The sequence below is a fragment of the Ursus maritimus genome, unplaced genomic scaffold (assembly GCF_017311325.1).
Source record: "Ursus maritimus isolate PB19 unplaced genomic scaffold, ASM1731132v1 scaffold_36, whole genome shotgun sequence".
NCBI classification, from domain to species: Eukaryota; Metazoa; Chordata; class Mammalia; order Carnivora; family Ursidae; genus Ursus; species Ursus maritimus.
Genome location: NW_024426230.1, coordinates 1,312,658 through 1,322,477, shown reverse-complemented (window position 1 = coordinate 1,322,477; position 9,820 = coordinate 1,312,658). Strand labels below are relative to the sequence as shown.

Below are 9,820 nucleotides of genomic sequence, written 5' to 3'. Positions count from 1 at the left end.
ACCCTCATGAAGGTCCCGAGTCGCCAGGCCCTGGATGTGTGTCATCTCTGCCTTTCTCTGGGCTCCCCACCCTTCCCATACACGTACTCTGGTTGGAGGAAGGGCACTGAAGTGGGGCAGGTGTGCTGTTCCCTGGCCCTTCCTCAGAGCTCCGATAAAACATGCCCTCCCCTGGGTACCACAGCCCACCTTGTGCTGTCGCTGCTGGCCTGGCCTGCCTGGCCCCTGGCCCTCCACTCCCACTGCACCTCCCTGGTTAGCCTTTTGGTCCTGTCCTATCCCCCCCCGACTGCTCTGCCCCTTGGTCCCTATCCCAGCTGCCTGCATTTGAGCAAGATTCTTCTTCTGTGGCCTTCAGGCTCACCCCCAGGGCTCCAGACAGTCTCTCTCCTTGGCCCCACCTGCCCTACCCCGGTAGCTACAGCCCCTAGTCTCAGCTCCTCTAGCCCTGACATCCCAAGGCTGACATTTGTGGGGGTAGGGCCGTCAAGGGTTTCCACAGCCCCTTAATGGCTCAGGCTCCTGGGGAAGTTCTCGGGGCCAGGTGGGGCAGAGGCAGATCTTTGCGGAGAGGACTCACTCTGAGCTTTCCTCCCAAGGTCTTAGGATGGCTGCGCGGCCCTTCCCCCCTCCTCCTCTCTCTCTCAGGGTCTCCCCCTCAACAAGATTAGATTCCTTTAAGCCAGGAAGAGTGGTAGGAGGTTGCCAATGGGGCACACCTGGGGGCTTGCGGGGCTGGCGTGCCCAGAGCCTCCTGAGGTCAGAGTTCAGAGGTTACAGTTACGTCAGGGAATGGAAAAGGAGCAGATGACCCCATTTGACCTTTGCCAGCGAGGTCTGAGGGTCCTGCCTTTAAGTGCAGAGCCAAGACATTCAGGTGGGGCTGGACACACACCAAGCTACGGAGGCCCCTGGGGGGACAGGGGCTGGAGACGGCGGCCCCTGATCAGCCCCCAGGGGACCCATCTAGGGAAGAAGCAATGCCAGGGCTGAGGTTGACAGAGGCAGTCACGGGACAGAAAAGAAGGGAGGTGGGGGGCGGGGAGGGAGGGGGCCCGGGACAGGTGGGAGCAGCCCACCCACCACCACCTGCTGCCACTGGCCTTCAGAGGCAAAGTCCTCGTGGGAGGAGTGGGCGGGCGGCCGTGGGGGTCAGACCTTGTCCAGCAGGGACCGCTGGCAATAGAGCAGTCGTTTCGGGGTCCCGTGGCGTCTGAAGAAGAAGACGGCGAGGCCCGCCGCCAGCACCAGGAGCAGCAGCAGCACGGGCAGCACCACGGCGGCCGCGCTCACCGCCCCGCTGCCCTCTTCGTCCACCTCGATGATGATCACTTCCGTCTCCTCCTCGGTTCCCTCGTCCGGCCGGCCCCCCGACGCGGGGCAGCCCATCCAGTCCCGCAGGGCTGACTTGGGGTAGCCTGGCTCTACCTTCAGCTTCTGGTTGTTGAATTTCCAGTATTTGTTCCCCTTGTAGAAGTACGTGAAGACTGCAGGGGTCGGCACGAAGGTGGCGTCCGGAAGAGCCACAGAGAGGAGAAGAGCGAAGGAACATCTGTGAGTGGCGCGAGCCAGCTGAGTTCATCCCTTAACCTTTGTGAACATCACTGGCCTCAGCCGTAAACCCGGCTAGTTCTAGGACCAGGCTGGAAGGGCAGTGGGGCTTCGGGAAAGCACCGTGCTCAGAGCCGGGCGCGTGGCAAGGGTTCCGGCGCCCTCCTCGTCACTGCTTTCCCCAGCATACTGTCCTGTATGGCTCCCCCCCATTCCCCTTCACCCCCTGTCCCCATCCTCCCCTCACGACACCTCCCTTGCCCCTCACCTTCATCGCTGCCCATGAATGACCCTCTGGGAGACTCGGGGATCCCTTCCCAGACCTTGATGTTTTTGGGGTACTCGCTGTCCACTGCCCTGAGCTCCTCGTTGAAACGGTAGTACCTGGGGGACAGGAGGGGGACGGAAGCGGTCGGGCACTGGGCCTGTCCTCAGAGGGTAGCGGGGCCCACGACTAAATCCACCAGTGAGCAAAGGGTGGCTACGGACAGGGTGCGCGACAGGGGTTTTGAGTAATGAGGGCCTGCAGCTGAAAGTGGCGGAAGGTGGGGGTGGATGGGAGGTCCCAGGCTGCAAGGAGCCACCAGCAGCCTTTAATGACAGTGCCTGGCAGCTGGGGTGGAGGCACGGTGCTGAGGGCAGGAGGCGCCAAATGACCGGGTCTGGTCTGGAATGGTGACCCGGTCACTTCCCACTCACTCAGCACCTAATGGAGGCTGTCTGTTGCTAGGCAACAGCGCAGGCTCAGCCAGCAGCTAACCTCTCCAGGGAAACGCCCCAGGGGTAGGTGGGTCTTTCTCCAGAATTGAGGGACTCTGGTGGTGGTGTCTGAGGAGGGAGGCCTAGAGTCAAGGGGCTGAGGTCTCACTTGTTTCCTCGGAAGAAGTAGGTCTTTCCATTGGGCATCCAGAAGAGAGCGGCATCAATTTTGTCAGTAGGCAGTCCTCGGCCCAGCTCCTTGATGTGCTTGGGGTAGCCAGGCTCCAGGGAAGCTTCGTCAAACACCCAGTGCTTATCTCCTAGAGAGGAGAGAGAAGGGCCGGATCAGGGTTCCCCTTGGGCACTTGGGTCTTTGGAGGAGTCAAGTGGAATCCACTCCTCCAGGGAGACTCTCCCCACACCCAGAGAACTAAGGCAGAATGCCTGGTTACCTTTGAAAAAGACAAACTTGCCATCCTTCCTCTCGTAGGCAGTGCTGATGGATGCAGGCAGGCCCCGCCAGAACTGGCCGATGGGCATGGGGTATCCATCCATCACTTGGTTATTTCTCACCCTCCAGAACCAGCGCTCCTAGAAGGCGTCGAGGTGGGGACAGTACATTGTCTTGTAGCTCGTCCTCTGGCTCGGTCCCCAAAGCTTCCCACTGTCTCAGTTCTCGTTCTTAGTCCTCCTGCTGCCGTTTCCACCCAGCCTGCTGGGCTTAGAGCCCTCCCGTCTCCCACACCGGCCCACTTCTTCCTCTCACCTTGAAGACAAACATCTCCCCTCGGAGCACGGCCACGGTGTCGAAGTTCCCGTCACAGATGTTGGGCCCATAGGTGGGGTTTTTGGGCTTGTCGGGGACAGAGGGCCTGGAGGTCGTCCTGGGTTGAGGGGGCATCTTGGTGGGGGACCCTGACTGACTCCCTGGTGTAGAGAACATGGGAGGCACTTCAGAATTTGTGGCAGAGGGGGAGGAAAGAACAGCTATTTGGGCAGATGATCTCCTCGGAAAGGTGTGGATGGCCCTTTGGGGGAGGCTGAAGCCATCAGGTGGGAAAGGGCAGAGAAGGTGGAATCAAAAGTGGGAGAAGAATAAAACATGTAGAAGAAATAATGTAAAGAAAAAAGAAAAAAGTGGGAGTGGGTGGTGGGTAGAGGCCGGGTCAGGTGGGGTTGGGTGGAGACCGTAGGGTGTGGGGGAAGGGAAGGGATGCACAGGTCGGAGAGACCAGGAGAGGAGAAGGAGCAGGTAGGGATTACTCACCGTAAAGTTGCTGGATCCCCCGGCGGTCGTCATCGGGCAGCACAAAGTTCTCTGTATCCATCCACTGGTAAAAGGGCGCCATGATGGCCGAGGGATCATTGGAATGCTCAAGGCCCAGGGCATGGCCCAGCTCGTGCACAGCCACCAGAAAGATGTCATTCCCTGGAGGGATGGGGATGATTATGAGGGCAGCCTGGGTCCCTTCCCTCAGGCTCCCTGCTTTCCCACCAGAGGCTTCGTTTTCACACCCGAGACTGCCTGTCATGTTTTCCACCCCCAAAGCCACAAAGCCAGTCAGCAGTCTATTCTGGGTAGAGGTGAGAGGGTGTCCTGGGGCCAGATACCAAACCCAGGAAGATGTGTATGAAAGGAAGCTGAGGTCCCATCTGGGCTGCAGGTTCTCCCAGGAGCTAGAGGTGACGTTTGCCTGGAAACGTGGGAAGTCTTTGGGAAGTCAATTATTGGGTAAGAGAGGGACCAGATATAACCAGAGCAAAATAAGAATCCTGCTTTCACTGGAAGTCAGACTAGGAGATCTTTGTAGGCCAGAGACTTTGGGGTTTGAGGTTTTGGGAAGAGGCAGAAGAACCCCCCCCCACCCCCAAATGATCATCGACTCTCTGCAGAATAAAGGAGTCCCAGGGCTACTTTGCTCACCGTTCACATCCTCATTCCTGACAGTCCAGGGCTCAGCAGAGTCAAAGTGGGTGTCCCCTCCGATGTTGGGGCCCGGGAAATAGGCATGGGCCAGGAAGCCACCCTCGCCATCGAAAGGCGTGCTGTCACCATGGAAACCCTCAGCGAAGAAGATCATGATGTCTGCCTGCTTCTCATGGCCCTCGCGGATATAGGCATAGGGCACCTCTCGGAAACGAAGTGGTGTGGCGCTCTCCCACACGCGGAACGCCTTGCGAATGGCCTCGAACGTGGCATACTCGCCCACCTTGGGGGTGTAATTCTGGATGCTGAGGTCCAGCCACGTGGGGAGAGGATGGGAGTGTGTTAGGATAACAATGGATACGATTCTCCTTCCCTGTACTTTCCCAGGTCTGACTGAACCGCCCAGCCACCTTTCCTGCCCCGGCTCTTCCTGCTGCCTCGGGATGCCTCTCCCCCAAGAACGGAGGGCTCAGGGGACCCCGAGGCTTCGGCTTTCTGGCCCTGGGGTGCACCCCCCACAAGCTGCACCTTCCTCCAGGATTACAGCCACGTTCCTCCCCACTCCCAAGGGCACTTTGCAGAGAGGTGAGTAGGACAGGAGGCCTCAGGGTCTGTTAGCACAACTGATAGGGAGGGCGACCCTGATGCGAGAAAGGCAGCTTGCCTGTTGGACTCACCAGAAAGTGATCTCATTATGCTGCCATTTGAGGCCCTGGATGGCATAGCGCTTCCTTCGAACATTGGCCTTGATCTCGGCCCCAAACTTATCGGGAACACCACAGCGGGGACGCCTCATGGCCCTGGGGTGTGACGATTGTGGTCAGGATAGCATATTAAAGAGAAAGGTCTTCAGAGGAGAAGGGGAGTGCCTGGTCTCAGGGTCAGTGTGGGGAAGGGCCAAGGCTATGGGGTTGGGGTGAATGGGAGAGGGCGGGGACCAGCGAATGCCCAGCGTGTGGGGTCGGGGGAGAGGGCAGGAGTCAGGCGTGTCGGTGGCAGTATCTCTGTGCTCAGTGTTGTCGCTGGGTGCCAGGCAGGATTCCTGCCAGGGTCTCGCACTTACTTCATGGTGTCTGCATCAGCCTTGCCCGTCACACGCAGCCCATAGAACTTCTGCATGGCAGCGATGGCTGCTGAGAAGGACTGGGGCGAGCGCTGTGTGTGCGTGCGCAGATCCCCGGGGGGCAGGTAGCCATACTGCTGCAGCCAGGCCTGTAGGGAGAGGGATGTGGCTTAGAGCATCTCCACTTGGCCCAAGGGGAGCCTCTGCCTCCCCATGGTATCTGGCATGCACCCTTGGCTTAGGAGGAAAGGGCAACGAGCTCCCAGCCTGGCTCTGGCAGTGGGGCTGGAGGAGATCCCAGGTTGGACCTGAACTCTGGCCCAGGCCCCAGTATGACTTGTCTTCTCGGGGCTCTGGGCTCAAACAGGGGTGGGGAGCCACGGCTCTGGACTTTGGCTGTGACTCTTGAGAATGGGAGTCCAGATGGCTTAACTGAGTCCTAGGATGTCTTCTCAGAGCTGAGATTCCTTCCAGCACTTTCCTCCTCTGTGTCAGTGTTCTTGTAAATATAGCAGGTCCTACCTGCGAATGGGCTGTGCCCATGATGGGTGGAGGCAGGGAGGGGGAGGGGGCTCTCTTTTGGACCTGGTATGCGACCGTCTTGGGACAGGGGTGCCATGTCTCCAGGACCCTCACAGCTGAGATCTTCTTAGAAAGGAGAGTGGAACAGGAGCTAGGGCTGAGGTTGGCTGCTGAGATGGGAAGCTGGGACCTTTGGAGGTGGGGGTGTGATCCAGCCACAGAGCTAGGATCCTGCCACTGTCCCCATCCAAGCGTCTGACCTAGGGCTTGGGACCTAAAGGCCCATCTGAGGTTCTCAGTAGAGGGAGTGGGAGGTGGGGGTGGTGACAGAGACTCGGTGACAGTATTGTACTTGAGGTATGTTGTGAATTGTTCGTAATATAAAGGCTGGCATGTTGCCTTAACATAAAGTTAGGTTTTCGGTATTTGATTGAAAGGCACACAAAATACAAAGCCCTGTCGGGGGGGAAAACCAGCCTTTATTATAAGAACAATGGAGTATTTTCCTAAAGCCTGAAAAGTAAAACGAGCCAAGTTATATATGGAATAAGAAAACACTCGGCTTCTCCAGTGGAGACACTACTTTGGTCCCTGCTCCAGCTTCAGTTTCCTAAGGAGATAGGAGAGGGCCTGCGGGTTGCCTAGGGTGCAAGTTGGGAGTGGGTGCCACAACCCCTAGCCCACGTTGTCACGGTGGGTCTTCCTGGCCCTTCTTCACCTCTAGGCCCAGGCCCTGGTAGTGGAGCAGTGCTCCTGCATTGGGGCTGGGGGTGATTCAGGAGCAGCTGACTGGGGACATGTGCCCGCGGGGGCAAGAATTGCAACAGGTTCTGGGAAGTGATCCCCCAAGGCTGATGGGAGTTAGGGCCCGAGATGTAAACAACCCAGCCTTTCCCCAGCCAACAGGCCTGGCCAAAGCAACCTTAGCACCACCCGCCTGGGAGAGCCCCTCCTCAGGGGTAGAGGAAGGAGCCAAGTTTAACCTCTGGGATACCACAGGGGAGCAGAGCAGGGTGCTGCAGGACCTGGTTGCTCTCCCCAGGAGCTGCAGACTTGCCCTGACCTGTGCCGGCTGATACCACAGCTAGTGCCCGCGGGAGGCCTGCTGTGGCCTGTGCCTAAGTATGCGGGAAACTCCCTTTGCCCTTAGCCTCACCTGTGGGGTACACACACCCCAGGCTCAGGACCCCTGGTGGGGGAGCGGCTGCTTCAGCTCTGGAGAAGGATGAGAGTGGCCTACTCCTGGAACTGGAAGTCAGGAGGACTTAAAGTCGGGCCCTCTCAACCCTCGGGGAACACAACTGAGGGGAATTCTCTTAGGGCAGAATGACAGAATGGAGAGTGGCAAGAGAGGTGAGAACCCACATCCAGGAGCTCTGGGATAAAGCCCTCTCCCTGATGCGTCTTTCAAGAAAGTAGGCAGGCGTAAATATTCACACCCACAACGTCCACCCCACACACAATAGACAAAAATGGAGACTTAGGCAAGAAAGGGACTTCCCTGCAGTCGAGAGAGCCTCGAGGCCTGGAAAGGAAGTGCCCCCATCCCTCTCCTCCCCGGCCTAGGCTCTGAGCAAAGCAAGAACCACAGAGGAGACTAGGAGGTGAGGTAGGAACCACAGAAGAGAGGACTCTTGTGTCTGCGGCTGGGTGGGGGAAGGGCCAAATGCCAGACAGGCCGCGGGGAGGAGAGGGCCGTCCTGGAGCTGGTGCAGGACTCTGGAGGCCCGGTGGGAGGGACCCGGCTGCCTGAGGCCTGGCCACCCCAGCTCGTCCTCTAGCTTGGCCTGGAGAGGGAGCAACTCTGTTAGGTCAGAAAACTCTGTTGGCTGGCTTTGTCTTGAAAACTGAGTGGTCCGGAGGTATTCCCCTAGGGGAGAAGTCCAGAGAACCCCTCCCACCTCTGGCCTAGGAGTCCTGGGGAAGGTGGGTGGGTTGGGGGGAACTCTGGCAAACTCCAGCAGGCCCTGGATGGGAGCCTCTGGGCGCGCTCCTCCATCCCTCTGCCTCCCACCCCTCCGTGGCCCAGAAGCGAATGGTGGTTCTGGCACTGGGACTGCCCATGACCCACTTAAAACAGAGCCAGGGCTGCCGCCCCTCCCCTAGGGGGCCTAGTGGGGCAGGGGAGGGAAGGCAGGGCAGGCAAAGTTGGCAGTGGGCAGCCCCAGATGCCCGGGCTTCTTTTGTTAGGAGCTCTCTTTGCAGGCCTAGGATGAAGACTCCAGGCCAGGGGAGAGGATGCCTCCTCCTGCAGGACCGTGTCAGGCTTAGCCGCAGGGCAGATCTGCACTGTCCCTGGTTACCCCCACTCCTAGGGCCACACTTGGCTTTTTAGCCTCAGATCCCTTCGGGACAGAGAGAGTGTGTTCTTTCTGGAGATGTTTCCTCCGGGGGTGGGTCCAGGGCCAGGACCAAGAGGGAGGAAGCCAAGTCCAGATCCCCTCCCCCTTCTGGGGCCCTTCCCGGCCCCTCCCGACCGCACCCAGGCCCTGCCGGGCTGAGTGGGTTGGGATGGCCCAAAATAAGAAGCTGATCAAATTCGTCTCCCACCTTCACCCCAAAATAAGAGAGAGAGAGCGAGAAAGAGAAAAAACCTCCCCAGACAACTCCCACGCGGCTTCCTCCCGGGCCGGTGGGCCAGCCTCAGGGAATGGGCTGGGGGGGCGCCCGAGGCAGTCAGTCGAGACATGTGCGGGTGCCCTGGGCCCGACCCTCTCCCCACTCCCCGGTGCGATGCCCTCAGTCTCCCTGCAATTAACACAGAAAAGCAATTAACAAAAGCAACTGGAAGAGCCTAAAGGCGCCGCTGGGGGGTGGGGTGGGGTGGTGAGGGGGGGCAGAAGGAGGAGGCGGCCTCCCGGCCGAACCCCGGCTCACAAGGAGAGCTTTGTGTGTACGGAAAGGCGGCCAGGGCGCCAGCCCCGCGACCCTCGACGCCAGGGCTCCCGGCCGCGACACAGGGGGTCGGCGCGGGGAGGTGGGGTGGGGTGGGGGGCCGGGGCCGCTCAGCCGTCCAGCCCCGACCCCACCTGACGGCGGCGGCATCCGCGGAGGGCCGGGACCGCCCGGGAGGCGCGCAGCGTGGGGGGCCCCGGAGCCGCGGCGCGGTCCACCCGAGCCTCCCCGGCCGGCGGGCGCGGGCGGGAGAGCGCTGGAGGGCTGGAAAGTTGAAGAAACAACGGACTCGCGCACATGACAAGAAACCAGGGCAGCGCAGGGGCTGAGCGGAGTCCAAGTATTTACCAGGCTCCCTCCTGCTTCTGGAGCTGAGCTCAGAGCCCGGGGGAACCGGGGAGGGTGGGGGTGGGCCCAGGCTGTAAAGCTTCCCAGGAAAGGACCGGGAAAGAAAGTCAGCGGCGGCGGGTGGGGGGGCTGGCTGGGGGAGGCAGAAGTTGGATCGACTTGGAAGTTTGGAGATGAGGAGGGAAAGGAGAGGGAGGGGGTTGCTGCGGGCCGGAGCGGCCGAGACCCCGAGCGCCCTGCTCTCCAAAGAGGGGGCTGTCCCCTTGGAGACCCCCGGCTCGCCTCCCCGGCGGGCGCGACTCCCGGCAGGGCCGGGGGAGCTCACTTACTTCGGGGCTGAAGCTGCTTTGGGCCGAGCTGAGGGAGGCGAGCGCGGTGGCGAGCGTGAGCAGGGGGAGCAGCAGACCGCCGGTGGGCCGTGGGGCAGGAGACATGGTCCGCGACCGTCCCGGCAGCCAGCCGTGCGGGCTCCGCGGCGGGGGCCCAAGCCCTGGGGTCGCGCCGCCACTCCCTTGGGGCGCCTTTGTCTTCGGTGGGCACTGAATCTGGATTCCTAGAGCGCTGTCCGCTTGGAGATGAGGGGATTGTTCTTGAAAGCGCCTGTTTGCTCGTCCCCTCTTTCCCGTTTTTTGATCTTTCTTCTGCTTAGTCTGCGAACTGCATCGCGAGCCCTCTCTCACTCCTCTGGTCCCTCCCTTCTCCCACAGCCTCTCCGCCCCCGCCCCAATGCCCTCCTTTCCCGGTGCGGACGTGGTTGTTTCAGGCTGAATCCAATTACAGCCAAGAGCCGGGTAAAAAAAAAAAAAAAAAAAAAA

The 9,820-nt window shown here is 60.3% G+C and overlaps 2 protein-coding genes across 3 annotated transcripts in view; one reads left to right on the top strand and one right to left on the bottom strand.

Moving 5' to 3' along the window:
* Positions 1-33: 33 nt before the first annotated feature.
* MMP14 (matrix metallopeptidase 14) overlaps positions 34-9,820 on the bottom strand; it is an 11,741-nt gene continuing 1,954 nt past the window's right edge. Inside the window, exons 1-10 of one of the 2 annotated variants that reach the window (XM_040620706.1) lie at positions 9,335-9,673; positions 5,241-5,389; positions 4,855-4,977; positions 4,175-4,482; positions 3,518-3,679; positions 3,017-3,177; positions 2,703-2,841; positions 2,420-2,570; positions 1,820-1,935; positions 34-1,487 (exon numbers count right to left, since the gene is read on the bottom strand). In XM_040620706.1, the coding sequence (XP_040476640.1) occupies positions 1,153-1,487; positions 1,820-1,935; positions 2,420-2,570; positions 2,703-2,841; positions 3,017-3,177; positions 3,518-3,679; positions 4,175-4,482; positions 4,855-4,977; positions 5,241-5,389; positions 9,335-9,439 (1,749 nt within the window). In that variant the 5' untranslated portion in view covers positions 9,440-9,673 and the 3' untranslated portion in view covers positions 34-1,152. Of the gene's footprint in view, positions 1,488-1,819; positions 1,936-2,419; positions 2,571-2,702; positions 2,842-3,016; positions 3,178-3,517; positions 3,680-4,174; positions 4,483-4,854; positions 4,978-5,240; positions 5,390-9,334; positions 9,674-9,820 lie in introns of those variants that run through there. The other variant, XM_040620705.1, reaches the window with a different exon arrangement.
* SLC7A7 (solute carrier family 7 member 7) overlaps positions 4,606-9,820 on the top strand; it is a 52,961-nt gene continuing 47,746 nt past the window's right edge. Inside the window, exon 1 of the mRNA XM_040620709.1 lies at positions 4,606-4,762. Coding sequence (XP_040476643.1) covers positions 4,621-4,762 — 142 coding nt within the window. The 5' untranslated portion in view covers positions 4,606-4,620. The remainder of the gene's footprint in view (positions 4,763-9,820) is intronic.